We start from the raw sequence: 27,667 nt of genomic DNA on the forward strand, positions 1-27,667 counted from the left end.
GTGAGAGATTCCTTTCTGGGCAATGGATACAGCTATGAGCAAAACAGACAAAAATCCCTGTCCTCTTGAAGCTCACATTCTCATGGTGGGGCCAGGTAGTGAAGACATGATTGAACAAAGTATTTCAGAAACTGATGAGTGCTTTAAAGACAATAAAACAATGTGACCTGGGTGGTATGGTAGTGACTTTTCTAGGGTGAAGGGGGACTACTTTCGATCAAGGTGGTCCAAGAAGGCCTCTCTGAGGTGGTACCTTTTGAGCTGATGTGAATAACTTGAAGCTACAATCCAGGCAAATGAAGATCCAAGGGCGGAGGAGAGAGTAGTCACGAAGGCCCAGAGGCAGGAAGTGTGCTTAGCACGTTCAAGAAATAGGACAAGACCAGGGTGATCAAAACACAGTGGGTGCAAGAGAGACCAGAAGAGGCGGAAAGGGCCTCAGAGGCTGGATTCTTCAGGGCCTCATAGGCCTCGTGAGAACGTGGGTTTTTATTCTATGTGCAGTGGGAAGCCATCAGAGAGGCAGGATGTGATCTGATTTGCTTTGTGCTTGTAATGGAGGTTCAAGGAGTGACAAGTAGAAGTGAGAGACTAGAGGTATTCCAGGTGTCCAGACAAGACATGGTGATGGCTCGGCCCAAGGTAAGAACAGTGAAGCCAGAGAGAAGCCGTTGTTGGATCTGGAGTCTATTTAAGCCACTAGTTCTCAAGCCTGGCTACACTGCAGAATTCCTTGGAGAGCTATTTAAAAGTACTGATGCCTGGGCCCTACCCCCAGAGATTCTACTCTAATTGGCCTAGAGAAAGGGCCCTGGGTATTGGGATGCTTTATAGCTTCCACATTTCTCTCATGTTCAGCCATGTCTGAGAACTGTTGTCAGAAAGCTGATAGAATGAAGAGAGATCACAGAGTGTGCCTTCTAGAGTCTTGGCTGGAGCAGCCGGGATATTGCGGGTGCCTTACATTGAATGGGAAAGTCTGGGGAAGAATGGATTTTAGAGGAGAAATTGAGGCTTGTGTTCTGGCCAAACTGCCCCTATATTACGTGTAAGCAGAGATGCTAGGTGGGCAGTAGATAGCCAGTCTGGAGCTGGTGGAGGGTCAGGATCAGAGAGTGGAGTGTAGAGGTTGTTGGTTTATAAACGGCATGCGAAACCTGGGAACTGGATGTTGGGCGGTGGGAGAGGAGATTCCCCCTGCTATTCCCACCGCCCTCACACATGTGTATTCTTTTACACACCACATTGAAGCGTGTAGCCTCTCCACGCACCTCTGTGGGCTGGCCCTTGCAGTGGATACAGGAGACCACGGTTCTCACTGTGGTGTATTGCTCCATTTCCAATCCTAAATGAGTGAAAGCCTCAGACTGTATCCCAAACAGCAGTTAGCTTCTCATAGGTGTATTTTGCTGGTAGCCTAAAAGAGAACTGAGCCAAAAAATGAAGAATTTGTTAAATATCTACCCTCAGTAAGGGGAGCAACTCAAAGCGTGTCCTACAAATGTGCCCCTCTCAGGATCTTCATGCCACCACCTGCCTCTCTGCACCCCCAGCACATGACATCTTATGCAAAACACAGGATGTAAAACAAGAGAAGTAGGGCTGCAGAGGTGGGGCACCCTGGGCTTCCAAGGAGTAGAGTTGGGAGTCCAGACCTCAGATGAAAAGCAGATTAATTAGAGGTTCCTCACTAACATTGCAGGAGGAGTCTGTTTTTAGAAAGGGGTTGCTGCAGGGTTCTCAGGTTTTCCCTAATGGGATTATAATGTTGCCTATCTGAAGAATTCATGTTGCAGGGATTTTTTCAGAACTTACATCCAAAGGTTTTAAACAATGTATGCACTGTGTATCATTTTGATTTGTTAGCATTATCAGTTAAAAAAAAAAAAACCAACAACAAAAAAACAAACTTCTTATGGTCTCCCCACAGTTATTGTGCCACTTCCAGCTTTAAAATTCTTAATCTAAATGTAACATGAGAACAGCTGCAACCACCGCAGCCTCTGTAAGTAAATGACTTAGCAGTCATTTACTCCAATGTAGTAGTAGATGGGTCCACATAGAGTTTGAGCAGAAAAGGGAAGAGGGAAACGGCTCCCAAACGTGTAAGCAGCCACCTTGGAGGTGAGACTGCCATTTTGCAGGCCTGTAAACAGAGGGAAGGGGACAAATGGACAGAGGAGCAGGCAGGCGCCTCACTTGGCTGGTAGGCTGGCCTGGTGGCAGCGTGGGCGGGAGTGCAAGTCATGCTGGTGTTGGATCTCGTGATGCCCTCTCCTTGCCCACTTTGAGGTTGTGTAATGTCATTAAAGGAGCTTTCTGTGTTCCTGAAACACTTCAGACCTTTAGAGGTCTAGAAGGGCTCTACTTGCCCTGAGGAGGCAGACTCTTGAAGACAACCTGGACTCAGAAACCTGTATCTTGGTGCCCCTATCTCTTTCCCCCCATTCCCACTTCTACCACCTTTTATTTTCCATGCACAAACACATTTAATTCTCATCCTTTGAATTCCCTCAGGAATCCTGAGGAGATTCCCTTTAAAATACAGATCTGGGACAATGCCTGTCTCCCAGAAGATGCTTAAAGCTGACAGACATTGTTTCTTTTTGTCCTGGCTGCCAGGAAACCCAAAGCCAAGAGTTACACAATCAGAGCAGTTGTATAAATCCTTATGATCAGCATATTTTTAGGCTTCCTTTCTTTGGATCTTATCATTTATCAACTTCATAAATTATCTCAGATCTGAAATTTGGGAAAAGGGCATGTTGCTTAACGACAGGGATACATTCTGAGCAATGTATTGTTAGGTTATTTCATCATCGTACAGCATCATAGAGTGCATTTACACACCCCTAGATGGTATAGCCTACTACACACCTAGGCTATATGGTACAGCCTGTTGCTCCTAGGCTACGAACCTAGCTGTGTAACATGTTACTGTACTGAATACTGTGGACGATTGTGACACAATGGTAAGTGTCTGTGCATCTAAATGTATCTAAACATATCTAAACATAGAAAAGATACAGTAAAAATACAGTATAATCTTACATGTGGTCCATCTTTAACCCAAACATCATTATGTGGCACATGACTGTAAATCCATTCAGTTTAACCACATGTTAAGGAAAAGAAAACTACATCTGTCTGCCTGCCACTGCCCCCTCCCTTGGAATCCCATCCTGTGAACACCTCACTATAAACAGACTTCCGTGACAATCTCAGACCGCTACAGGCCACTGATTTTAGTTTCAGCTGCCAAAAATCATCGGTGGAAATGTTGGAGCTCACTTCAAACGTGCAGTTGGTATTCCCTTCTGGAGTCTCTTTTGGCAGCCTTATTGAGCACGTGCTGTATACAGAACCAGTTGGCATGTATTTTCTTGGCAGGGTAGTGCAGCAGCATAATGTCGGGCCCGTGGGGGCACAAAGAAGGAGTAGCACGTGGGTCCTCCCACAGCAGGCTGGGTGCAGGATGCAGCCAGAGAAAGGCTTCGCCCATCTTGCCCAAGTTATTGGCATATTCCCTGGGTCAGGTCAGGGGACTGGCCTCGGGGTCTGTTTGAGTAGCTTGCTGCATCCTCCTTCATGCCAGGCAACTTCTCACATCTGCAACTGAGCAACTTACAAACACCAATGGGAAGATCTTTCTGGCTCTAGAGGGAGAAAGTGACCCATTTGTGGACCACCTACCTCCTAGTTTTCTGTGGAGGGGACAGGTGGCCCTGTGATGCAGGCCTGGGGCTGGTCACCGTGCTCCTGGGAGAGTTGTTAGAGGGAGAGTTTCTGCCTAGACCAACAGGTATGCACAGGCCTTAATCCCACGGCCCTAAAACAATTTTCGTTCTTGTTGCTTGAAATGGACGGGAATGTTTTTTTTTGTTTTGGTTTTTTTTTGTTTGTTTGTTTGTTTTTTGTGTTTTTGTTTTGGTTTTTATTTTTTTTGAGACAGAGTCTCGCTTTGTTGCCCAGGCTAGAGTGAGTGCCGCGGCGTCAGCTTAGCTCACAGCAACCTCAGACTCCTGGGCTTAAGCGATCCTACCGCCTCAGCCTCCCGAGTAGCTGGGACTACAGGCATGCGCCACCATGCCCGGCTAATTTTTTCTATATATATTTTAGTTGGCCAGATAATTTCTTTCTATTTTTTTGGTAGAGACGGGGGTCTCGCTCTTGCTCAGGCTGGTCTCGAACTCCTGACCTTGAGCGATCCACCCGCCTCGGCCTCCCAGAGTTCTAGGATTATAGGCGTGAGCCACCGCGCCCGGCCTTGGCCAGGAATGTTGAATCCTCAAAATCATTGGCATTTCTCTAGAACCTGTCTTCAGCACTTTCTACCATGTCCTTTTACATTGTCATGTTGTCGTAGAGCAGGTACTTACTGGAACAGGCCTTATTATCCTAGGACTGTTTCAGTCTTAATATTAGTGTGCTGATATGATTGTTGGCAGAAGAACGATACCGTGGCATCAAGGCAATAAAAAAAAAGTCTTTTCCAAGTCACTTAATAGAAATACCTGATAAATATGTGTTCATCTTCTGATAGTGGCATAGTTTCCAGATTTGGATTGCCTGGGTCCGAATCCTAGTTCTGCCACTTATTAACCATGTTATCTTGGGAAGTTATTTGATTTCCCTGCTTTAGTTACCTTATCTAAAAAATGAGGAATATCATAGTCTCTGCCTCATAGGTTTATTGTCCAAATTAACTGACAGAATACAGTTTTGTCACAAAGCCTTTGGAACTGTGCCTGGCATATAAACGCTCAATAAATGTTGTATCATTATCATTCATTGTGGGTTTATTGAATACATTCTTCATGCCAGGCCCAGGGCAATTTGCTGGGCTACTGACAGACATTGTCCTCCAGGAATTTACAGTCATATACGAGAGATGGTTTGTAATTAAATGATGTGTTCTAATACACATACAAGCTGTGTGAGCACAAAGACCAAATGATGGGTTCTGCCATGGGTGTAGCATTAAGAAGGCGGAGGAGGTGATCCCTAGGTTGGTTCTGATTTGGGTGCTAGAGGCAAGGAGGTGCCTGGCAGGCTGGAGGGGAGGGGCAGTTGGGGTGATGCTAAAACAGGGCCCCTAGAGCAGAAAGGAAAACTTGGAGAGCATGGTGCCTTTGGGAAACTCCAGGTCAACCACAGGGAGGAACTGGGTAGGGATTGGTGGTCCAGGGCTGGGTTGGGGTGGCCTTGTGAGCCCTGCCCAGGAGCTCAAACTCTGGTCCATGGCCTGTAGGGATCCAGTGAAGGCTTTTAGGCCAGAGGAATAATGTGATCAGATTCACATTTTGGAAGGTTTACTCTGGAAATTAGTGGGGAGAAAGAATAGAGGTGGGGCTGCAGGATGCGAGGGAGAGGCTAGAGGCAGGAAAACCTGGTAGATTCTCCAATAGTCTGGGACAGGTCTTGATGGGGCTGAACTAAGGCATGACAGTGGCTGGCAGGGAGAGCTACACACAGAATTCAAGGCACAGTTTTGGGCAAAATTAACCTGGTAGAGTGGGAAGGAAATGGGGTAGAAGGTTAGAAGAATTGGGGATGGCTACTGTATTTCTACTCCAATGACAGGGTACATGGATGGGCCATGGGCCAGGAAAGGGAGAATTGGGATGACAGTTCAGGGAAAAAGCAGTGATGGGTTTAGTTTTAGCTGTGTATGATGCCTCTGGGACAGCCAGGTAGACATATCTGAAGATCCAGAAGAGGCCCAAGTTGGATCTAGGAATTTGAGCATCATCACTGAGTGATGATAGAGGAAGTATGGATTGTAGGAAAGATTGTCCAGGAGAGAGTGCAGCATGAGCAGGGAATAAGACTGCAGATGGATCCCTGGGGAACACCAGTGACCAGGATGGGCGGGGTCACAAGCAGAGGGGCGAGGCATAGCCCCCCCAGACAGGAAGGAGGGACTGGGCAGTGAAGAAACTCCAAGGAAGATGAGGGCTAAGAGTTGGATTTGGCCACAGGGAGTTGCTCAATGGCCTGTCAAGAACAGTTTCCTGGTGTGGAGGGCACAGGTGCCAGAAAGCAGTGGACTAAAGAGTAAGTGAGAGGTGAGCAAAGACATTAAGCACACAGTGCTTCAAGAAGCTTAGCTACTAAGCGGAGGGGAGGGTGTGGAGTTGGCTAAGAACACAGGGCTAAGCTCAGAGGTAATAGTAAGGGGTCCCTGAGAGCCAGGGTCAGCTGGGAGCCTCATCCTCCAAGACAGTGGGGACTGGTGGGTTCAGGGAGGTGAGGAATTGTGCAAGGCATTTAGCTCCAGCATCCTCAATGTTCTCTGAAATAGGAAAGGGAGTGGGCACAGGTTGAAGAAGGTACTAGAAGGGGAACGGTTGATGGAGGCACATCATACCCCACCCCTACCCCCAAATTCACGCACATGTACACATTACATTCTTTCCCCCAGGAACTCAGAGCTCTGTGCAGAGAGGCTGGAAAGAGAGTTTTGCCATGACCAGAGCAGAAAAGCTTTAACAGCTTCCACACTTCTTTTACACTAGATTTAAACTGATTCCACTATGGGGCCAAATATATATTTTGGTAGCTATATGATCCATTTTTATGGATCTGTAGATTTTTGAAAGTGTTTCTAGCTTACTGTGTACAAAGAGAAAAGACTGAAAGAATGTGCTTCAAAATGTTAGTAGTACTCCTCTTGGGTGATCAAAAAGTGAGTTTTCCCTTTTTCATTTTTTCATCTATATTTTCTTTCTTAAAAATCATGACCAAGTATTACTTCAGTGCATTTGGATCTGCCAGGCTGCAGTAATGTGGGATCTTTAAGACATCCCTGTGAAGTGTGTAAGAATGGGAGGAGCCGGTGTGTCTCAGTAGTGCAAGTGGGACAGCAGTGGCAAAACTGTCTCAGCAGGCCTTCCAGCCGCCCTCTGTCCAGGACTGTGCAGAACAGAGTTCTTTACCATGAGCTAATAACCAGGAGTCCTTAGTTCATCTGTGGAGATGAGCCCAGAAGAGCGTAATATCCTTAAAAAAAAGGAAAGGAAGGAAAGGGAAGGGAAAGGGAGGAAAGAGAGAAAGAGAGACGGAAGGAAAGGAAAGAAAACAAGAGAGTCGGTATGAGGCAGAGACTAGAAAGCTTGTGTGTCACAGACTCCTCGGTCCCCAGGCTGCCCCAGCTGCTCTCTGGCTCTGAGCGATGGGCGCAGGTGGCTGGGCAGCAGGGCCTGTCCTGAATGGGGATGAGCCTTCCAGGAGATCTATGCAAATGGAGGGACATACTTTTCCAAAGGCTGAGCTGCTAAAGGAGGTCTCTAATCATGGTCTGGAATAACAGGCAATGATGAGGATACCACGTGAGAGCTCTGATTGCCCTTTACGGTTTAGGGGTTTCCTCTTATAGCCTTTTACGTAGGGTCTTTTGGGGTTTACAGCAAATTCTAGTGGCTGGGACCGTCTTAAAAACTGAGCCTGAACAAAAAACCACCTGGGCTTTCACTTAGGAAAACTCAGCCCCACGGCTTCATGTCCTGGGGGGACATGATGTCCCTTTGCACTTTTTCTCTTGTACATATGACAGTAGTGACTTCCAGTTGTAGTATTGTGGTTTCAGGATCACAAAAGGTCACATAATTGCCCAAACTCAATTACTTTTTGTGTTAAAGAGAATGAAAAATAAGGCCCTCTGGGCTTTTTGAGACCCCTTCCTCTGCCTGGGCCCTTCCCAGGCCCCCTTGGAGATCCACTTGTGCTGTGTGATCTGGGCTCCGTCTTGCCTTCATGAACACTTACAGCCCCGGGCCCTTCACCAGTGCCTCGGGGGGGCGGGGGGGCCTTGGATGTCTCAAGATGAGACAGTAATAGCACTTTGGTTACACACTTAAGGAAAGTTGGTCATATTCCTTCTTTAGATGGCTCCTTCTTGAGGTTTTGTGTTTTTTGTTTTTTTTTTTTTTGCTCATTTTTAATGCGTTGTTTCCTTATCACAAAAGCTGTATGCTCATAATAGAACATTTAAGAAAAATAGTCAAGAAAATAAAAAGTACCTGTGATCTTACTACATGAGATAACCACTAAGACTTTTGCATGTCTCTTTGTTTTGTTTTAAGAGGTGAAGTCTCACTGTTTCCCAGGCTGGCTCACTGCAGCCTTGGAATTCCTAGGCTCAAGCAATCCTCCCACCTCAGCCTCCTGAATAGCTGGGACTACAGACGTGTGTCACCATGCCTGGCTATTTTTTTTTTAAGAGGGTGTATCTTTGTCTTTTTTCCTGTTCATATATGTGTGTGTGTATATATAACCTACCAGAGATGTTTCCCATGTCAGTAGTTATATATTTTTATAGCATATTTAATATCTAAAACTACATTTTAAATGGCATTGTATATACCATGAGGTCCTTGTCTACCAAAGTTTGTTTGCTTTTAAATTTTTTCATAGGTTTTTCTGACATCTGACTGCATTTTGCAGGCCAGATTTTGTTTCTACATCTTTTTTGAACTTTAACAAAATATTTTGGCCAGGCATGGGGGCTCATGCTTGTAATCCTAGCACTTTCGGAGGCTGAAGCAGGAGACTCATTTGAGCCCAGGAGTTTGAGACCAGCCTGGGCAACATAGCAAGATGCCATTTTTTTAAAACAAAATTTAAGAAAACACTTCAGAGAGTTGAAAGCGTATAATAGACCTCATCTCCACCTCACTGTCAGTCCTGAGCCTCCGCCAATGAGATGAGTGTGTGTGTGGACAAGTGCTCCTTTGGATTTTCTCATTGCCTCCTTGTCTCCTGCTACTCGTGAGCCCTCGGTTCCTCATCCTCAAGACAGATCAGTGGGGAAGCACCTCATTGCCCTGAATGACAAGGCAGCCATGTGCTGCCCATCTCGGGAGTGAATAGGTCCTCCCCGAGGCAAGAGAAGGGGAGGCTCACCAGGGGAGAGGATGAGGCCCAGCAAAGCCACATGAGGAAGAGGCCAGGAGGTCTGAAGGCCCATCTCTGGGCCTGTGCTTGAATTCTTTCTACTCCCAGGAGCCCCTCTCCTGCGAAGCATCCCCCAGGATCTTCCTGGCCTTCCCGGGATCCCCACCCTCAGTCCTCCTGCCTCCCCTTCGCTCCTGATGCACTGGTGGCCATGCCTTTCACCAGGTGCTTAGCCTCGGCCACCTCACTGCATCCGTGTGTGTGTGTGTGTGTGTGTGTGTGTGTGTGCACCCGCTGTTTGAGGCCCGGGCTCCCATCGCTGCTTCATACTTCCCACAGTGCTTGGCACAGTGTAGACTTTCAGGAGAGAGTTGTTGGTTGATTTCTCTCTGCAGTTTCCTTAGTTGGAAGCTTTATCCACTATGAGTCATTTTCTTAGCAAAAGACAAAACCACAGCTCCCTTGCATTCTCCGCATTTAAAGATTTTTCTGTTTCTTCGGTGGTTCTTCCTCTCCCAGAATTCTTTTTGCAGGAAAGGTTCTGACACCCAGTCCTCATCCCTTCTGCTCTGAGTACCCCTCATGTGGCCTGTTTTAGCCCGTCAGCCCTACTCTGGGGCGACCAGCTCTGCCTGAAACCCCCACCTGTCCACCCTAATAAACCACACTCTCATGGGCCCATTCAAGACTTGGGGGCAGTTTCAGGTTCTGTTGTTCTGATGCTGCACTAACTTCCCTGATGGTGCTGTCTCGTGGGTGCCCACTAAGGAGGGGAGCCTGGTGTCATGCAGACCTGATGCGGGAGCCGTGGGGTGGGAGAGCGAGGGCCCCAGTCTTGTCCCTTAGATGTCACTTGACCTGGTGTTAGGCATGGTTCTTGTTTGAGCTGGGCCAAGCAGGTGGAGTTCCCCACTTGCTTCTTCTGTGCTCTCTTAATGGCTTAAGGGTGCCACCATTTACCAGCTGCTAAAAATGGAAACCTTACTGGGGCTTATGTCCTCTCTTTTTGTCACCCCCTCCACCATCACAATATTAAGTTGGTTCCCCACACATTTTGTAGATTCAGATCTCTGAATTTTCTCTCCACTTCTCTTCTGTCCTCATAGTTCAGTCCTTCCTTACTAGAGCATCAACAGTAACCTCCTAAGTAGTGTCTGGGGTTTTAATCTCTCCCTCTTCTTGTCTGACCCATACAGCACAAGCAACTAAGCTTTCTTCCCGAAGTACCAGTGTTACATAATGGCTCTGGGCTGCCTGTAAGGAAAAATCTGACACCAGCCTTTGGGCCTGGCATTCAGTGCTCTACACAGCTGGCCCCTGCCCATCAGTCCGGCCTCCTGCTGATACTGCATACCCTAGGCTCAGCACGCCAGTCTTCCCATCGTCTCCCAGATATGCCGTGCTCACCCTCACCTCTTTGCCTTTACCCACACCCCTCCTTTGCTGGAATCCCTTTTTTCTCACAGGCCTACCTAGCAAGGCTCTGCACATTCCGATTCCCCTGGTTAATTTGCTGCTGCCTCCTCTGTGCTCCCTCAACACAATTGTCTTCTGCAGCATGTAACCCCTTTTACTAGAATTGCTTGTTAGCCTGCAAAAGACCACAAGCCTCTTGGAAGCAGAGACCTTTGATTCCTGAGTCCACAGCAATTAGGTAGGAGCACAGGGCTTAGCACCATTTAGGTGCTTAGTGAAGGTTGGTTGTCGAGACCCTGCTTAGACTGTGCACTGCCTGTTTTCCTTCTGTTTGGATGAGTGCACAGCAAGAGCAGATTCTTATGGCATTTTGGTTCTGCTGTTGGCTCCAAAGAACACAAAGTATTCACAAGCATACTAACAGGATTGGAGAGCAAATCAAAGAGCACTTCTGGCCAGCAAGTCAAGTATTAATACCTGAGGGCAGTGGCTTCCAGTTGCTTATGGATTCACTAAGAACTAAACATAGATTACCAATCCTTCATAACAACGGTACTGGTAAAAAAGTAAAATAAAATAAAACTTGATCCCAATAAATACAACCCATTAAAATGTGGAGCAGCAAATTTTGATCTGGGAAAACTGGACTGTTAGATATGGTGCTCACCAGTGAAAACTCAGAAAGGGAGAAACTGTTACCAGGAAATTTAATGTAGACCAAAAAGAAGTCAGTCAAATCCTCATTGTAAAATTTATATAGGAAAGAATGGATTCAATGAAGATAATATTAACAAAATGAAAATAGAAAATAATCAAGAACAATGTAACTTTTCAGTGTAGAAAATTAATCAAGGGATTAATGTGGCCGAAATGGCATTTCCTCAGGAAAATTCTTTCTTTTTTTTTTTTTTTTTTTTTTTTTTGAGACAGAGTCTCGCTCTGTTGCTCTGGCTAGAGTGCCGTGGCGTCAGCCTAGTTCACAGCAACCTCAAATTCCTGGGCTTAAGCAATCCTCCTGCCTCAGCCTCCCGAGTAGCTGGGATTACAGGCATACACTACCATGCCCGGCTAATTTTTTCTATATATTTTTTTAGTTGTTCAGATAATTTCTTTCTATTTTTTAGTAGAGATGGGGTCTCGCTCTTGCTCAGGCTGGTCTTGAACTCCTAACCTTGAGCAATCCTCCCGCCTCAGCCTCCTGGAGTGCTAGGATTACAGGCATGAGCCACCGCGCCCGGCCATCAGGAAAATTCTTGATCAATAAATATTCCTTGATGTTGGCATAATTCAGAACACAGAGTCCACATGTTGGTACCAAAATGTCCTGTCCATGTGTATGTGTGATTGCTGCTTTTCTCCACTGTAGAACGTTAGAACCGATTGAGCCCTCGGCCCAACCCTGATGCCTTTCGTCTTTCCTACAGGGGGCAGTGCCCAAAGGAAATGCCACTAAAGAATTCATCGAGAGTTTACAGTTGAAGCCTGGGCAGGTGGTGTACAAGTGTCCCAAATGCTGCAGCATCAAGCCCGACCGAGCCCACCATTGCAGGTACACTTGCTGGGGCTCGCCTCCTCTCTCCTCCCACCACCCCGCCTCCCTCACCCCCCGCCCCCTGCACGCACACACTTCCCCCGCTGGCTGGGAAAGGGCATTTGGTGTAGGCTCAGGATACCTGCTCCGGGACTTGGCTCTGCCACACCTGATGTAGGACTTGGGCAGGCCCTTGACTGTGCCCTCCTTTGTTTTGACATACGTAAAATTGAGGGGATTCCCGCTTTTCCTGCCTTACAGCTTTATCACAAGGGTACTGTAGACAAAACCTTAAAAATCATTCTGTGAATATCTAGTACTTAAAAGAAGGGGTTGCCCTTGAATGCAGGCTTTCTTTTTAAACAAAACTTCTAGAAATTGTAGAAATCAGCTAAGTCATTTCCCCATCTTAGCTGTGGTGAGTTTTCCCTTTTTGTTTTCAGTTTCTTTGTTAAGTCTTTCTGATAAGAAAACATCTAGCTAAAAATTGTACTTTATCATTATAAGGGAATTTTAAATGCTAAATTACAGAAATACAAAAACATCACTTGGTCTCCTTTTCAGACTGTGGTATGTGTTTGGGGTGGGGAGGGGTTGTGGAGGAAAGAACTTGCTCCTGGTGTTAGAGGTCACCCTTCTTGGGCCAAGGCTGTGGAGACATTTGGGTGTGAGAGATCTGAGCAGCTAAAAATCGGCCCCCCTCTTGGAGGGGGGTCCTCAGTCTCCAGCATTCAGATGCCATCGTCAGCTCCTCAGTACCTGCTGTGTCCCAGGCCCCTCAGCCCGCCCTGCCTCATCCTCAGTCATCTTATTTTCATCTTCCTGGTCACCCCTGGGATAGATATGGCGACAGGGACAACCTCCCTAGATGAGGAAATTAAGGCTCAAAGGGTTAAGTGACTTCCCTGACGTCCCATAGCCAGTAACTACTAGAGACAGGATTGGGTCGCAGTGGTTCTGGCTTTGAGTTCAGACAGGGCTCTGTCCACTAGAACTCCAGTTTGGGAGTGACTCATACAACTTTATGTAATTGTGTTTATGTTGTGCTGTCTCTCTGAAAGAGATCTGCAGACCTCCCCAGCTGGTTGCTGCCTGCTTGAGGCTGAGTGCTGAGGAGCTTGTGCAGGGCTGGTGGTGACCGCTGTCTCCTGGGGGGTTCTATCTCTGGGCCAGCTTGCTTCTTGTGCCTGAGATAGGGGCGTCAGTCTAGCCTTTTCCTGCCATCCTAGGGCTCAGGAGCCCCTGTTTTCTAAGTAAGCATCACCTGGATAAAAAGGCCCAGCTTGCTTACGCGGTGCCTCAGCGTAGGCCAGTGTGGTGGGGCACTCTCCTTGAAGTTGCAGAGGTCAGGGTTGGAAGTCCAGTGCTGTCCCTTGCCACACTGTGGGACCTCGGGCCAGGTGCTGCCCCTCTCTGAACCTCAGCTTTCTCCTCTGTAAAAAGAGCTTCACAATAAGCTTTCCCAGCTTATTGTGAAGGTCAAATATGAGTAACTGTGTGAGTCACCTAGCTCAACAAGTGGAAGCTACTCATTAGTAGAAGCATGTGTAAGGAGTTAGGGGTGTTTTGGGTTTATAAAGGCTGGACCAGAAGCAGGGAGGTGTTAACTGTGTAGAAAAGAACTTTTGGGCCATCACAGTGGTTCTTTTCTCTTCCCTCCATGAGCCCTCGGCTGCCTCCACTGCTTGGCATTTTCCTCACCACCTCCTCCTCTCCTCTCTCCCTGGGGTGATCCAAGGGAGGTTTTCTTATGTGCTAGTAAACAAATCAGCTTGAGCAAAACAAGATGTGCTGATTCAGATGAACTCAAGTCAGGATGCCTGTGAGTTGCCTGTCCCTGCCTCAGAATGTATGCTGACAACTGCTCCTTTGTGGTGGTACTTGGTGGCCCAGGCCATCTGGGGACCCACGGTTTTGGATAAGCAGAATCCCAGCGAACTAGACAGACTGGGTTTATTCATGGTTGGTTGAGCCCAGAGCTTGATGTCAGTCTTGCCCACCCAGGCAAAGGTGCACATGTGCACCCATGTGTTTGTGCCCAGCTATTTGGGTCCTCTCTGCCCAACAGAGTCCATAGAGTTTGAGACAGCTTCTATTCCCTAGTCTATGGTGGGTACCACAGGTACACCCAGACCTTGGACCTGTAGGTGTTCCCTCTGGCCATGTGGTATATGGGTGGGTCTTTCCCTCCCAGGAGAGACACTCTGAAACCCAGGGCTGTTTTCATCCTGATGTCGATTCTCCTGTTCATAAGGACCATGGAAGCAAGTGGAAATCCTGTGGGAGGAGCCATTCACACAAATGCGGATGCCAAGGCAGGGCTTTAGGTTCTTCTTGCGTGAGCGGGTGGAGACCTCTGACTTTAGCAAGGCCCACAGCCCGGCCCCCCATGCCCAGACATGCACACTGAGGCTGAGACAGTTATGGGCTGCTTGGCGCCCCTGCTGGATTCTTGTTTGGTCTTTCTCATGGTTATGATTACTTATAAAATGTATATAATATGGGTATTGTTTCTTAAGCAGTTTACATACATTATTTGGTGCTCTCAACAACCCCGAGAGATCACGGTACTTCTGAGGCTGCTTTGGAGAACCTAAGTTTCTTTGCCCAGAGCCCCAAGTGAGGAGCTGCCCTCAGATCCCGTTGTTTCCACTGCACCGTCTTTCCCAAAACCATTTCTGAGCTGGAGCTAGAATGTGGTGTAGATGTCTTTTTTGCTGATAATTGTAGTCATAGCCTGTGAGGTGTAAAATGAAAACTTATACGTGCAGTACCTTCTTGCTGTCTTCTTTTTATTTTCCCTGCTGGAACATCCCAGTCTGACGTGATTGAGCTCATTTCCCAGGCTCGCTCTTTCCCTATCTGAAGTGTGGGAGCCTTCATGCAGCTGCCCCTGGCTAAGGAGGGCCCTGGGTTTGGCTCTGGGCTTAGAGAGGTAGATTAGAGATGACCCTGACCCCAGGAGCCTCCCACCCAGGCAGGGCAGGCACACTCCTCCACCATGTATAGTTTGGTAAGTGCTGCTGTAGGGAGAGACACAGAGTCCCCATGGGACATGGCTGTTTCTGTGCTGAGCCATCACAGGAAGGGCAGGAGAGCCTCGGCCAGCTCCTTGGGGGCCAACTCCCAAGTAAGGGCCCTCGTACCTCCCTGGAGAGCACACAGAAGCCCCAGAGAAACAAAACTTATGAGCCCCTGAAAAAGGGTAGGGAACCTGGAGGAAGAGGGAAAGAGAAACACTTGCCACCTTATAAAACAATGATTTAGAAACAAAGAAGGGGCCTGGGAAACTTGGAAGGCCAAGATACACACACACAAAACACCTCCATTTAGGGCATTTGGTCTTTTGAGTGACTATTACTGCACACTCAGTCCCTGTCTGTGCCCCAGGAGCTCACCAGCTCACAGCGTCTCCTCCACAAGACCCTGGAATTAGTGTTAGAAAGGAATGCCAGGAGATGGCCACGGACAAGAGCAAGGAAAGCCAAGCAAGGAAGGAGGCTCAGAGAACAGGGTGCATTTTGCCAAGTGGAAAGGGTGGAGAAAGAGCCCTCGGGCATGGGGCCACCCACAGCCAGGGCAGGGAGGGTGACTGCAGGTATGTGTGGAGGCTGGACAGGCTCCCAGTCTGTGTGAGCAGCGAGCCTTCCTTGGCCACTGTGCTTGGGCTGCTGTGTCTGGGAGGGGACACTGCCACGCTTCCTGTCCACGTGTGTGCAGTGAGAGCTGGGAAGAGGGCCGCCTCTGAGGTGGTTGATTCCCCGTGTGCACGTGGGGTGTCAGGGGCTGTGGGGGAGGCCCATATCTTTTCTTCCTCCTTATGACAGATGGTGCCTGAGGTGAAACAGCGGGGTGAGGTGTGGAGTGTCCTTCTCTGCCCCATTCTGGGACCTGCCTCCAGGCCTTGCCCTTGACTGCTCTAGGCTCCAGCCCCAGGCCATTCTGGCTGAGCCTTCTGTGAGCAAGTTGCCTCTGAGCAGTGCCTCCAGCCACTGTGGGATGGCCTCCCCCCACTTACTATCCGCCAGCACCCAGCCCAGGGAGAGGAGGAATATCAGCTTGGCATTTCATATCTTTGCAAACAGGAAACTCAGGGACAAGCATTTTGGACCAACTTTTGCAGCCCTCAGCGGGCTGTACTTACTTTCCCTTCACCCTGAAGGTGTGTATTTCTCTAATTTGGACGCCCAGTGAGACCCAGCCCATTGGGAAACCCAGCTTCCTGGTATTGGTGCCTTATCTATTCAGAGAGGCTGGGAGGGGAGCGAAGGATAGCTTTGCTGTGAGAGCTTGTTTAAACTCGTGGACAGCTTTCAGAGGATGTCCGGCCACTTTGCACTTCCCAACCACTCAGCCAACGCTGCCTCAAGAGCACCCCCTTGAAAACCCTTTGAACAGTAAGTGCAGATGGGAGAGAAACTGCTCAGGATCCTGGAGCAGGGAGGTGGTTACCCTCAGGAGTTTGTTCCCCAGGTAGGGAGGGGATTGAGAAATCCTAGAGCTGAGGGTCTCAGGAAGAACATGCAAGAAACGGGCTATGGTGAGTGGCTCCATGGAGGGATGCTTGGTGGCTGAGGCCTAGCTAGGATGCAGGGAGCAGCTCACTCTTCACGGTCTGTACTTTTAAAATTGTATATTGGTAACAGAGAGATAGAGAAACAGAGAGACAGAGAGACAGAGACTGGGTAATGGAGTTGCTGGTACCTGGCTTTCTCTCTGTCACGCTCCATGTCCCTTTCATACTTCCTTTTCTTACCTTGCCCTCCTGGCCCCCAGGGAGATTCTAGAGCCTCGTCTGCATCTCTGAGATGTGACCATTCCCGAACATGCCTTGTGTTAGCAAGGCCCTTTGACATGGTAGAGAAGAGCAAGGGTAAAGACCAGTATGAATCCACTGCTTGTCCAAACCAGGCCCAGTGTCTATCCACGTGTGTTCCTTACAACAATACTTCGGACAGATGGGAAACTTGAAGGCTTGGGGTCTAGCCAGTTTGACTGAGGTAGCTTAGGAGACCCAGGTCTTCCTTGCCACCAAAGTTTATGCCACATCTCCTCCTTGGGGTGTGAGTGCCCCCTGCCCTGGAGGACTCCTTCAGGGTGGTCTGTGTTTGTGGACCCTGGAGTCCAGACAACAACACACCTCCAGCCCAGCAGAGCTCCTGTGCTTTCCCTGCTCTTCCAGGTGGTCCGCAAGAGCTGAGCCAGCACCGTGGTGTGAATGTGACCCAGAAGGCCCTGAGGCCCAGCCCTTCCTGCAGGGTCTGCCCGCCATTGCCCACTATGTACCTTTTCAAGAACCTAAAATAAAGTTAGTTATGGAAACTCATGGAGAGAAAAGCTGGTGTGAACTAAGGAACTTTTTAAAAGGAAATCTAATTATATTCTTTCTAAGCTTGTATTTATATTTCACACTGTTTTGAACAAATAATACCCCAAAGATAGGGAGCCTAAAATTCATTAAAATAATGAATTGGAAAAAGGAATGATTTTTGATGAGCATGTCTGTTGGCAAATGAGTCTTTCTAAACTTGAGTTTTGGGAAGCAGTTGCTTTCAAGCCCCCATCAGTCTGGTTTCATGTCATTACTTTGTATTGTCCAGAGGGGGAACGGGGATGGTGTCTGCTATCAAATAAGCTTGAAACAGTCTCAGCCCCTAAATTATCACAATAACAAGTTAGATACATGCAAACTAATGAGATTATCTGGTGGGCACTTAAGCTCGAATGATTTTTCTGCTTTTTCTTGGCACAATGGATGTTATCTTAGAGCCGAAAGGTTCTGGGAGCTGGGCTTCCTGCTGTCCTTTTTTTGGTTTATGTGTTTTGTTTTGTTTTTTGAGACGGGGTCTCTCTCTGTCACCCCAGCTGGAGTGCAGTGACATGTTCACAGCTCACTGCAACCTGCAGCTCCCAGGCTCAAGTGATCCTCCTTCTTTAGACTCCCAAGTAGCTGGCAGCATAGGTGTGCACTCCCACACCTGGCTAATTTTATTTATTTGTGTATTTATTTTTTTTTATTTATTTTTATTTTTTTAATAGAGACGAGGTCTTGCTATGTTGCCAGCATGGTCTAGAACTCCTGGCCTCAAGTGATCCTTCCACCTTGGCCTGCCAAAGCACTGGGATTACAGGCATGAGCCACCACACCTGGCCCTTCCTGCTTTGCTTGACCTTGCTCTGGAATAGCCCTCTCTTCTTTGCTTTGTCGCTCTAGGGTGGAGGTGCCATGCCCTCCCTGGTAGCACATGGTTGTGCATCTGGAACAATCCCTCCCTTGGTTGTTTGGTCTTTAGGGAAAATAAGCAGCTGTTTTCTGTATCTTAGCCCACTAAGTCAGGTTTTCCAAAATACTTCTTCATTCTTTTCCTCGGCAAACCAAATTCTAAGCTCCTTACCTCAGGAGAGCGGCCTGTCTCAGCCATATCAGTTCCATCCTACTTACATGTTAAACAAGATAAGAGGCCTTGAAGGGGAATGACTGCGTCCCCCTGTTTGGAACGACTGAGGCCCTAGGGCTCCTGACCCTGCCTTCCAGGCCCTTTGCAACACACACCCAGCAAAACCCCTGGCAGTGCCCAAGGCAGCCATTTCAGAGGAGTGGAGCTGGAGCTGTGCGTCGCGTGTTCCCTGGGGGCCCTCCCAACACTGTAGGTTCACCCTAAAGGTCTGACTTGTGGGCTGTTTCAGTGTTTGTAAGCGGTGCATTCGCAAGATGGACCACCACTGTCCCTGGGTCAATAACTGTGTCGGCGAGAACAACCAGAAGTACTTCGTCCTGTTTACAGTAAGTCGGCTTCCGAATTCTGCCTTGCCCTTCGTGAAGCAATGGAGCACTTTGTTCCTTTGAAAATTCTCAGCATTGATGATGTTCAGAATTCTGCTTAGCCCCATAGATCTCCACCTTCCTGCCAAAGATCTCCCTGGCTCAACAAAGTGCCTGTTCCTACGCCCTTCACTTGAGCATTTAGAAAATTGATTCAAGTTGATTAGCAAAGGCTGTGTTCTGGGTTCCTATCCCAAGTGTTGGACCTAACTGGCTCAGGAAGGTAGTTTTGGTGATGACCTCAAATCCTGCATTGCCAATAGGTGGAGTCTATTTAGCACGAGGACTGGAGGGACCGGTGGCAGTCAGCACCCTGACTTTTCAAGAAGCAGCATGTCTGGAGCCCCCCAGGCAGCCCAGACTGCCTAGTGACTGGGCTTTGTTTCTGGTCTGGTTCCACACCCTCCCAGGGATGGCTGCTCACCTCAGACCCAGGGCTGAGGGGCAGGGACCCTGGGGAGAATCAGCAGGTGCTGCTCTGGCCCCCTCCTGGTCAGGCCTCAGCCTAATTCAGTATTCCTGAGTGGGAGGTTCTGAGAGCCCCTGTCCCAGGACCTTGTGAGGTCAGAGGGTTCTCACAACAATGGTATCTGCACTGCTTTCCTGTTTCAGATGTACATAGCTCTCATTTCCTTGCACGCCCTCATCATGGTGGGATTCCACTTCCTGCATTGCTTTGAAGAAGATTGGACAAGTGAGTATGTGCCAGGGCTTCCCTCCCTGCTCCAGGGTGGGTGTGTGACCCAAGTGGGGGGCAGGGAGGCTCTTGGCTTCCTTCATGGTGCCAGGGGCCAACCTCATTTTGTTAGATCTCCTGCAAGCCTATGGACTGAACAGGAAAGGACCGGCAGAGGCCCGAATCTCTCTTCATGAAAAATTGCAGTCCCTTAAAGTCAGTTCGACAGGTAAAGTAGTCAGTCTGGACTGAGTGTGCCCAGGGAGAGTGCAAGCCCCACGCGGGCACAGAGGCAAGTTCTGATGAGGGGAGCCGTGCTGGCAGAGACCTTTCGCTTCTGTGTCTTTAAGCTGAGCACTTTAATCAAAGGTCATTTTTTCCCCAATCTTGCGGAGATCCATTTTTAACTTTCTGGCTAGGACATGCAGTTTTTTTGTTAATTTGGTTTTTGTGGTGGTGGTTTTTTAACCCTTGCTCATAGCTTATATTGATAGTCATTAATTTACATTAAGATTGTAGACAAATTCATTCTCTTTAGAAGTATCTCATTTAAATGTGCAAATGCTGTGGAAGGCACTCCAACCAGAAGATGACACAGATCCTGAAGGAAAAAAATAGATGCTGGAGGAGAAGAAATAAGAGGCCAGACCTTCCATACTCACAATCTGTGAGACAACTTCGAGCAAGGACCATCGCATCTCCTCTGCTTTTCCCTCAGTGGGTCCCCTTTTTCATTTCACCATCTTTAGGACTGTTGCTCTTCCTGTACACACTGACTTCAGCATTTTCTTGCCACAGTTCCGGCACAGGCCAGAGTGAGGGGAATCAGCGAGTGGACGACGGTGGGGAGAGGAGAGGAGGGTGGGGCAAGTGGGTATCTGCAGAACTTACCACTCTGCGCGGCTGGGTGAGCCACCAGCAAGTTCCTGATGGCTTGTGAACACCCTGAAAGTGCATTTGGGCCCTGGGGGGCCAGATCAACTCCACGTGTGGCCTCGGCCACTTGACAGGAGAGTCCAACAAGCACATTCCACCATCCCAAACACCACTCGCCTGTCATTAGATTAATAGACTTGGCCAGTGATGGGAGTAACACAGACTGTGAGGCACAATGTCCCTTTCTTTGGAATGGTGCCAGCAGGGACCATTTCATTAACACCCCAGGAGGCAGGCATGGCACAAAGGGCTTTTTGAGCACTGCTTTGTTTTGCCCTTATTACAAGCCTGCAGGGTAGGAAAGCGTTCCCTACTTTGCATTTGACAAAAGCTGGGGCTCACAGAGGTTGAGCAAGTTCCCAAGATCACTCAGCTAAGAAGAGGGCTGCAATGCAAGCGTGGGTGTGGAGCAAGGTTTCCAGCCCTGTCTGGCTGACGCCAATGGCCAGGGTCCTCCGAGCCACACTCTTGATTGTCTTCCGTCAAGATTCCTTATGGAGTCGGTTTCAGGCACCCAGCTCCTATGGCAGTTAGGCTGGGAAGGCACAGGATGGTCCCCAAAGCGGAGGCCTGAGCGTTAACTGTATGTGACAGTTACTGCCATCACTGCTGGCCTGGTGGAGCTGTCGGGCCACAGGAGCTTGTGTGAGAGGGGCCAGGCAGCTGCACCCCAGGATGAGGGCACGTTGAGTTGAAGTTTGAAGAAGGGTAGGGGGTGGTTCCACATTCCCTGGATCTGGTTCCTGCCTCCCCAAACTCCATTTGTAATTCCTGGGGCCCAGCCCAGGAGGGGAAGGATGCTTACAGCTTTGCAAGGAGGAGAACAGGCCATGGCCCTGGGCTCTGCCTCTAGCTCCAGGGCAGCCGAGGCAGGTGAGGAGGGGGCAAGTGCCGCCATCCAGCGAGTACCCCAGTGTGCTCATGCTGGGCCGCGGCCGAGCTGTGCAGATGTTCTCTCGTGAATTCCTAATCATTCCCTGGTACAGAAAAGAAAACGAAATCTCAGAAAGCCCAAACTGCTTGCCCAGATTCTTTTGTTGTCAGGCATTGTTCCAAGGCTGGTTGTACAGCCCTGAGCAGAACGAAGTCCCTATCCTCCTGGAGTCTGAAGTGTAGTGGGAGAGGCAGATGTCAAACAAGTACAGAAGGAAACGAGTGATTCCACAATGCAAAGGCTGGGAAAGACAGGCAGGAGCAGACTGTTCCGTGGGGCCATCATCGTTAGAGCTCGTGATCAGGAGTTGGTGCCAGGATTCATGCCCCGCCCTGTCTGCCAGACTTCGGAGCCTTAGTTCTTCCCAGCACCGTGCCCAGCCCGAGGCCAGGCAGCAGCTGCCATACTTGTGGCCACCCAGGATCCTCCTATGAGGCTGGTGGGCCACCCTAAGCCCTGCCCAGCAAGGAACCAGGTTCCCAGGGAAACCAGAGGAGACAAAAGCATTTGAGATTAGATGCTTCTCACCCTACCACCGATATGGTGCTCACATGTGACCTCCCGTGCCCCTCCTGCCACTCCTGTGAGGGAGCCAGCCGGGCAGCTCAGAGGGGGCACTTACTCCCTGAATTCCCAAAGCCAGAAGCCCGACTCTGCCCTCCAGGATCTGACCTCCCCAGCCAGGGATACTGGCCTGAGCACTTGAGCAAGAGAAGCAGACACAACCCCGGCTTGCCCAGCCCAGCAGCTGAGTGCCGCCCAAGGGGCCTACCCTCTGCCGCCGGCGCCACCAGCTGAGTCCACATCTTCCAGGGCTCCCGTCCCTGCTTACCCCTACCATCTCCACAGCACCTTGCTTTCTGCTTCCATGGGCCGGGTTTCTGATGTAGACTTTGTTAGACAAAGGATTCTACTGCTTAAAATCAAATCACACCTCTAGTCAAAACTCACTGGAGGAGGTGGAGGCCTGGAGAGGGTGGGGACTTGCCTCAGGTCACACACCAGGTCAGGGTGGACTCTTGGGAAGGGAGCAGGACAGTGAAAGCGCCTACTCTGCGCGGTGTCTCTTCAGCTGACGCCCCAGCCTTCAGGGCTAAGGAGTCTCAGTGCTGCAGATGTCCCGAAGAAGGCATTACTCACACTGTGGTCAGGGCCGAACACCAGCAGTGAGACTGCCCTCCGCCAAGCTCAAACCCCACAGCCACCAATGACCCTCCACACCTGCCCTTCCCTCTCGCCTGTGAGCAGATGGAGGCGCAGGGAGGGCAGCGCCTGCGAGCGCGGGCTGCGCAGGCCTCTCCACCTGTGTACCGTGTCGCACCCTCCGAGGAGAGGAGGGTTCCTGTGGAGTCATCAGGCCCTCACGCCTCAGTAAAGAGTCCTTCCCAAGTCCTTCCGTGTGCCAGGCACTGTGCTTGGCACCAGGGACAGTGAGCAAGGAATGATTTGTGTTAGGGACGGGGAAGTGCGGCCGGGACCTGGCCTGTTGAGGAGGCCTCCCTGAGCGAGTGGGGGCCAGGGGCAGGGCAGGATGATCCCACTGGGGCCTGGAGGCAGAGTGGGAGCCCAGGTGGGGCAGCCCTGAACCCCGTGTGTTCCTTCTCTTTCAGAGTGCAGCTCCTTCTCGCCACCCACCACAGTGATCCTCCTCATCCTGCTGTGCTTTGAGGGGCTGCTCTTCCTCATCTTCACATCGGTGATGTTTGGGACCCAGGTGCACTCCATCTGCACGGACGAGACGGTAAGCGGGCGGCCCTGCCCACCACCTCTGCACCTGGGGCCCGGGAAGCCAGGGCCGGTGTTGCTGAGAGGGCTGCTTGGGCCCCCCCATGTGCAGGGCACAGTTCCTTCCTTTGCAGTGACACTTGGGTCTTCCTCATGCTCACACAAGTCCTCCCTCCAGTCCTGGGGCAGCCACAGCAGTTCATGCCAGGAATGGGGCCCAGCAGCCTTGACTGAAAGGCTGCCTTTGTGATAATTCCTTCCATCCCCTATGATGGCCCCTCCTTACACACTGCTCTGTGTTGGGCACTCCACTAGGCACTGGGGACACCCTTCCCATCTGGGGGCCACAGGCTTGGTTATATGGTGGTCAACAGGGCGGCCTAACCCAGCTGGGCCAGACAGGGTCAGCTTTTCATAGGTGGTGATGCCGTGACGGCGTCCTAAGGCCGAGTGAGGAGACGGGTCTGCCTTCCGCCCCAGGGCAGCAGGCTCCTGCCTGGCCCCTGGGTCATCTCTGCTTGGTTCGGCCCTGGCTCTCGTCTGCCTTCTTCCCACCCCCTCTACCACCTCACACCCCACCCACAGCTCCTCTGGGAGCTTTGAAGCTACCAGCTTGGCTAGACTGAAGCCACTCGCCGGGTTCCCCGGCGCCCACCTCCTGACCTTCCCAAGGAGTCTGGGAGCCTCAAGGTGGTCAATCCAAGGCTGCAATGTGGGCATTTCTTCCTTTCTTGGCTTTGGGGTCCAGATAAGGGGCTCTGGGAAGAGGCGGCACTTAGCTCCAGGTGTGAGGAGGAGAGTCACGAGGTTGTGGGTCCATTCTCGTACCACTCCTGGCGTCCTGAAGTCCCCTCAGTGGCAGCCCTCAACAGGAGTCTAGGGGCTCTGGCGGGGCCTTTGTCAGCGCTAGATGGAGGCTTACAGGAAGACAGTCCTTACCGCTGTGCTGGGCTCCCCTGCCCCGTGGGCGCAGCGAGGCCGTGTGCAGAGACGAGAAGGGACAGTGCTGCCGACTGCCAGAGTGCCGTTATTTGGATCTGTGGGGATTCCCGATGGTTTAGAAGGTTAGGGGGCTTTCAGCAACTTTATCTCTTTTATAAGAAATATCATCGCAAAAGAATTCTTGTAAAAATTGTAGGCAGTGGTGTAGATCCAGCCGTGTATCCAAGCAGTAAATGCGACCAGCTTCTCTGCATAAGACTTGCAAGGGACCCAGAGGTGACTGTCAGGCCCCGCCTGCTGCCGGGATGCTGCCGGGCCACACAGGCCTTGGTCTGGGGGGGCCAGAAGGCAAACTCTCATGGCACGGGGCCTAGTTTTCCTCCCTGTCAAGGCCGTTCTAAAGGGGTTATGTTGGAAAGCAAAGGAGAAAGGAACAACGGGCCCTGCAGCCCGTGGCACAGGGTGCCTTCCCCTTGCTTCTGCCAGGCTGCTGCTCTCCTGTCCCTCTGTGCAGGGGCCCCATTCTCAGGTGCCACCCTTTGGTCAGCCCCTCTGGCAGCAGACCACCCCATCTGAAGAAGAAAGAAAGGAGGAAGGAAGGAAGGAAAAAGGGAGCAGCTTCTCCCCAGCCCCGATTCTGCCTATGAGACTGAGCAGGGGAAGCGGCACAGGCCGAGCAGCCGCAGCGCTGGTCTCTGCCACGCGTCTCCCCAGAGGAGCACCCAGAGGCCTTTGCCATGACTGGGGCTGCCTGGCCTGGCCGTGCCGCCCTCTAACCTCTACTAATCCCTTTCCTTCCTCCTCTGTGGTGACTTCTCCCCTCACCCGTGGTCTCTCACTCCTGCTTGACCTCCTCAGTTTGTGTCTCGTCAGCCCCGCTAAGCCGGGTGCTTCCTGATCCCCCAGGCTGGCGACACTCACAGCGCCAGAGCATTTGATTTGTTGCTTTTTTTTTGTCTGCAAATTGGTCATGGTAGCTTCAGACTTCCTATGAACCTATCCCAAAATATCGGCTGTCGCTGGTTGTCACGATCGTGAGCTCCCACCAGCTCTGCGGCTTCTCACGCGAAGCCTTGGCGGCACGCCCATGCACAGCCCGGCTCGGGAGTTCTTAAACGCCCCTCTGCAGACCCCAGTGAGGACCCAGACCTGGATAAGACGTGCTCCTTGACTTAAACACACCGGATCGGCATAATCAGGAACAATGGCTTAAGCACCTGCTAATTTTGTTCATTTTCCCCTCTTTTCTTGGAGGTAAATGGGCAAATGTGTGCCCACCAAAAAAAAAGTATAATTTTTTTTAGTGATACTTTTTAGGAGGAAAAGAGGAGAAAGATGCATTCTGTAGCTAGCCTCACTGCTTTACAAAGGAAGCGTGTGCTCCATTCACCTCAAGCTATGGGCGTCCCTCCCCAGAAACTGAGCAATGAAGTGCTTGACTGAAAGTATGATTGTTCTTGTTTTCAGGGCATAGAACAATTGAAAAAGGAAGAGAGAAGATGGGCTAAAAAAACAAAATGGATGAACATGAAAGCCGTTTTTGGCCACCCCTTCTCTCTAGGCTGGGCCAGCCCCTTTGCCACGCCAGACCAAGGGAAGGCAGACCCGTACCAGTACGTGGTCTGAAGGACCCTGACCAGCATTGCCACTCAGACACAAACCACATCACAGCACTACCGTCCGGTCCGTTCACATGAATGTTTAAACCGAAAAAGCAAAACAACTACTCTTAAAACTTTTTTTTATGTCTCAAGTAAAATGGCTGAGCATTGCAGAGAAAAAAAAAAGTCCCCATGTTTTATTTTTTCAAAATCATCCTTTCGATTTTTTTGGTGATCGAAGCTGCTCTTTTTTTGTTTTGTTTTGTTTTGTTTTACCCCTCTGTTAAAATCACTTCTCTGGCCTCTGGTTTCCTCTCTGCTGTCTGTCTGGCATGACTAATGTGGAGGGTGCTGTCTCCCGGCTGTGCCCACTTCTACTAACTGAGACGTGACGCTGTGCGTGGATGGACCAGTTGGACGCCTGGTGAGGGATGCGTAGGAAAGCCAGGAGGGGCCTGACCTCCCGCTGCCCAGGAGGCAGCAGCAGGCCCTCCCCGAAGGGACTTAAAACCTCACCGAAGACGGATGCTTACCCCTTGAGGCCCGAGAGGGGCAGGATCAGGGCAGGAGCCTTCAGAAGGGCACTTGGCACAGTGGCCTCAGCCCCCAAGCGGACACAGTTTGCCTCCTAATTCCCAAAATTGGTTGCCTGCCTTGTACTTCATGGGCTTGAAGTGTGGAAAATGATTTTTGGGGTGTTGGGAGAGAGCCAAAAGGGGTCTTATTTGTATTCGGAATCAGCAATTATATTCCATCTGATTATTTGGAAGCGTGTGAAGGAAAGAAGTTTTCCAGTTCAAAATGCCTTATACAATCAAAGGAGGGAAAAAAATTATGCAATTTCAGGCAAGCTACATTTTCCTTTGTTACATCTACTTCCTCTTACCACCCACCTCCCTTGCCCAGCAAGATGTCAATTAAGCAGTGTTAATTCTGAGGGCCACAGGCACCTGTGCCCAACACACGGCCCTGCCGTCTACCCATTCTCCTCAGTTTGTAATCCTCTAAAGTGGAGTCACTGTCTGATATTTAAGACATGTAACTGTACACGTACCCGTGTCTTAATCTATGTTTTAACCTGGGAGGCCGGTGTCCTGGCACGGGGCTGACCGTGATGCTGGGCCATTACGGCCCCGCCCATTCGCTGGAATTGGCAGGCACACCTGAGCCTGCGGCGCTGAGCTGGGGTGGGCTTTCCACCTGGGGGCACTGCCTGCGCCGGTCTTCGAAGGAGGTGGTGGAGACACTGGGGAGAGGTGGGAGGCAGGGAGCGCCCCTCCAAACGCAAAGATAGCAAATCCCAATACTGACCATCCGTGAATTCTCACACATTGATTGTTTTTTGAACAGTTGCCATAAACTCCCTTTTTTAGCTTTTGCTTGGGGTGGGAGTGGGGGATAAGGTTTATTCAATCCGGCCCTGGGTAGGGAGAAAGTTAATCCAGCCATGTGATTTTTCAGAAAAGTAAGTGGAACATGCTGCCTCTTCAATTCTGTCAGTGCTTCCACATGGAAACAAAATGCAATAAAATTTTTCCAAAACCTCTTCTGATTTAGCTCTTGTCTCTTGCGATGTTACCCTTAGGGGAGCACAGGCTGTCCACAGTCTATTTGAGTTTTCTCTGGGTGAGTGTTTCATTGCTCCCTCTGTTGAATGAGGTTTTTATATCTCCTTTTTAAAGGATGTCTATGGTGTCTCTCTTGGACAAACTTGCCCCGCCAGACCTCTCTCCTTTTGCTTTCTGCAACCTGAATGGATTCCTTGGTGGTGTTGGGCTTCAGTTGCTGCAGGAAAAATCAAGTCTGCAGAGTTTGCTCCTGGAGTGGGAGGTTGGAGGAGACCCATTTTCCTCTGCCCACCCAGCGGGAAGCAAAGCCCAGCCACAGGAAATTGCTGAAAACCTCCACACACCATTCTGGTCCATTGCTTTGTGGCGCTCCTCACTCTGGTGTTAAGTGATGAGAGCTGAGAAAGATCATCCCTCAGATGTTTAACCAGAGAACTCTGTGACCTTTCCAAATGAACTTTGACTTGCCTCTGCTGTGCTATTCGTGCTATAGAGTCAAGGCCGAGATCCTACATCTTTTTTAAAAATGCAGTTTTAGATCTAGTTTATAGCGTTTGTTCTCCACATGCCTTTTTTAAAATTTGCAGTTCACTTAGGAGTACGAAAGAAGCATGGCTGTG

At 50.0% G+C, this 27,667-nt stretch overlaps 1 protein-coding gene across 7 annotated transcripts in view; it reads left to right on the top strand.

Annotated features, from left to right (window-relative positions):
* ZDHHC3 (zinc finger DHHC-type palmitoyltransferase 3) overlaps positions 1–27,667 on the top strand; it is a 53,472-nt gene that overhangs the window by 17,010 nt on the left and 8,795 nt on the right. For 3 of the 7 annotated variants that reach the window (XM_069475594.1, XM_069475593.1, XM_069475592.1), the window contains 5 exons: positions 11,736–11,860; positions 18,530–18,626; positions 19,278–19,359; positions 19,475–19,570; positions 22,822–22,952. In XM_069475594.1, the coding sequence (XP_069331695.1) occupies positions 11,736–11,860; positions 18,530–18,626; positions 19,278–19,359; positions 19,475–19,570; positions 22,822–22,952 (531 nt within the window). Of the gene's footprint in view, positions 1–11,735; positions 11,861–18,529; positions 18,627–19,277; positions 19,360–19,474; positions 19,571–22,821; positions 22,953–25,345; positions 27,017–27,667 lie in introns of those variants that run through there. The other 4 variants (XM_069475597.1, XM_069475595.1, XM_069475598.1 and 1 more) reach the window with 4 other exon arrangements.

Source organism: Eulemur rufifrons, chromosome 7 (assembly GCF_041146395.1).
Source record: "Eulemur rufifrons isolate Redbay chromosome 7, OSU_ERuf_1, whole genome shotgun sequence".
Classification (NCBI taxonomy): domain Eukaryota; kingdom Metazoa; phylum Chordata; class Mammalia; order Primates; family Lemuridae; genus Eulemur; species Eulemur rufifrons.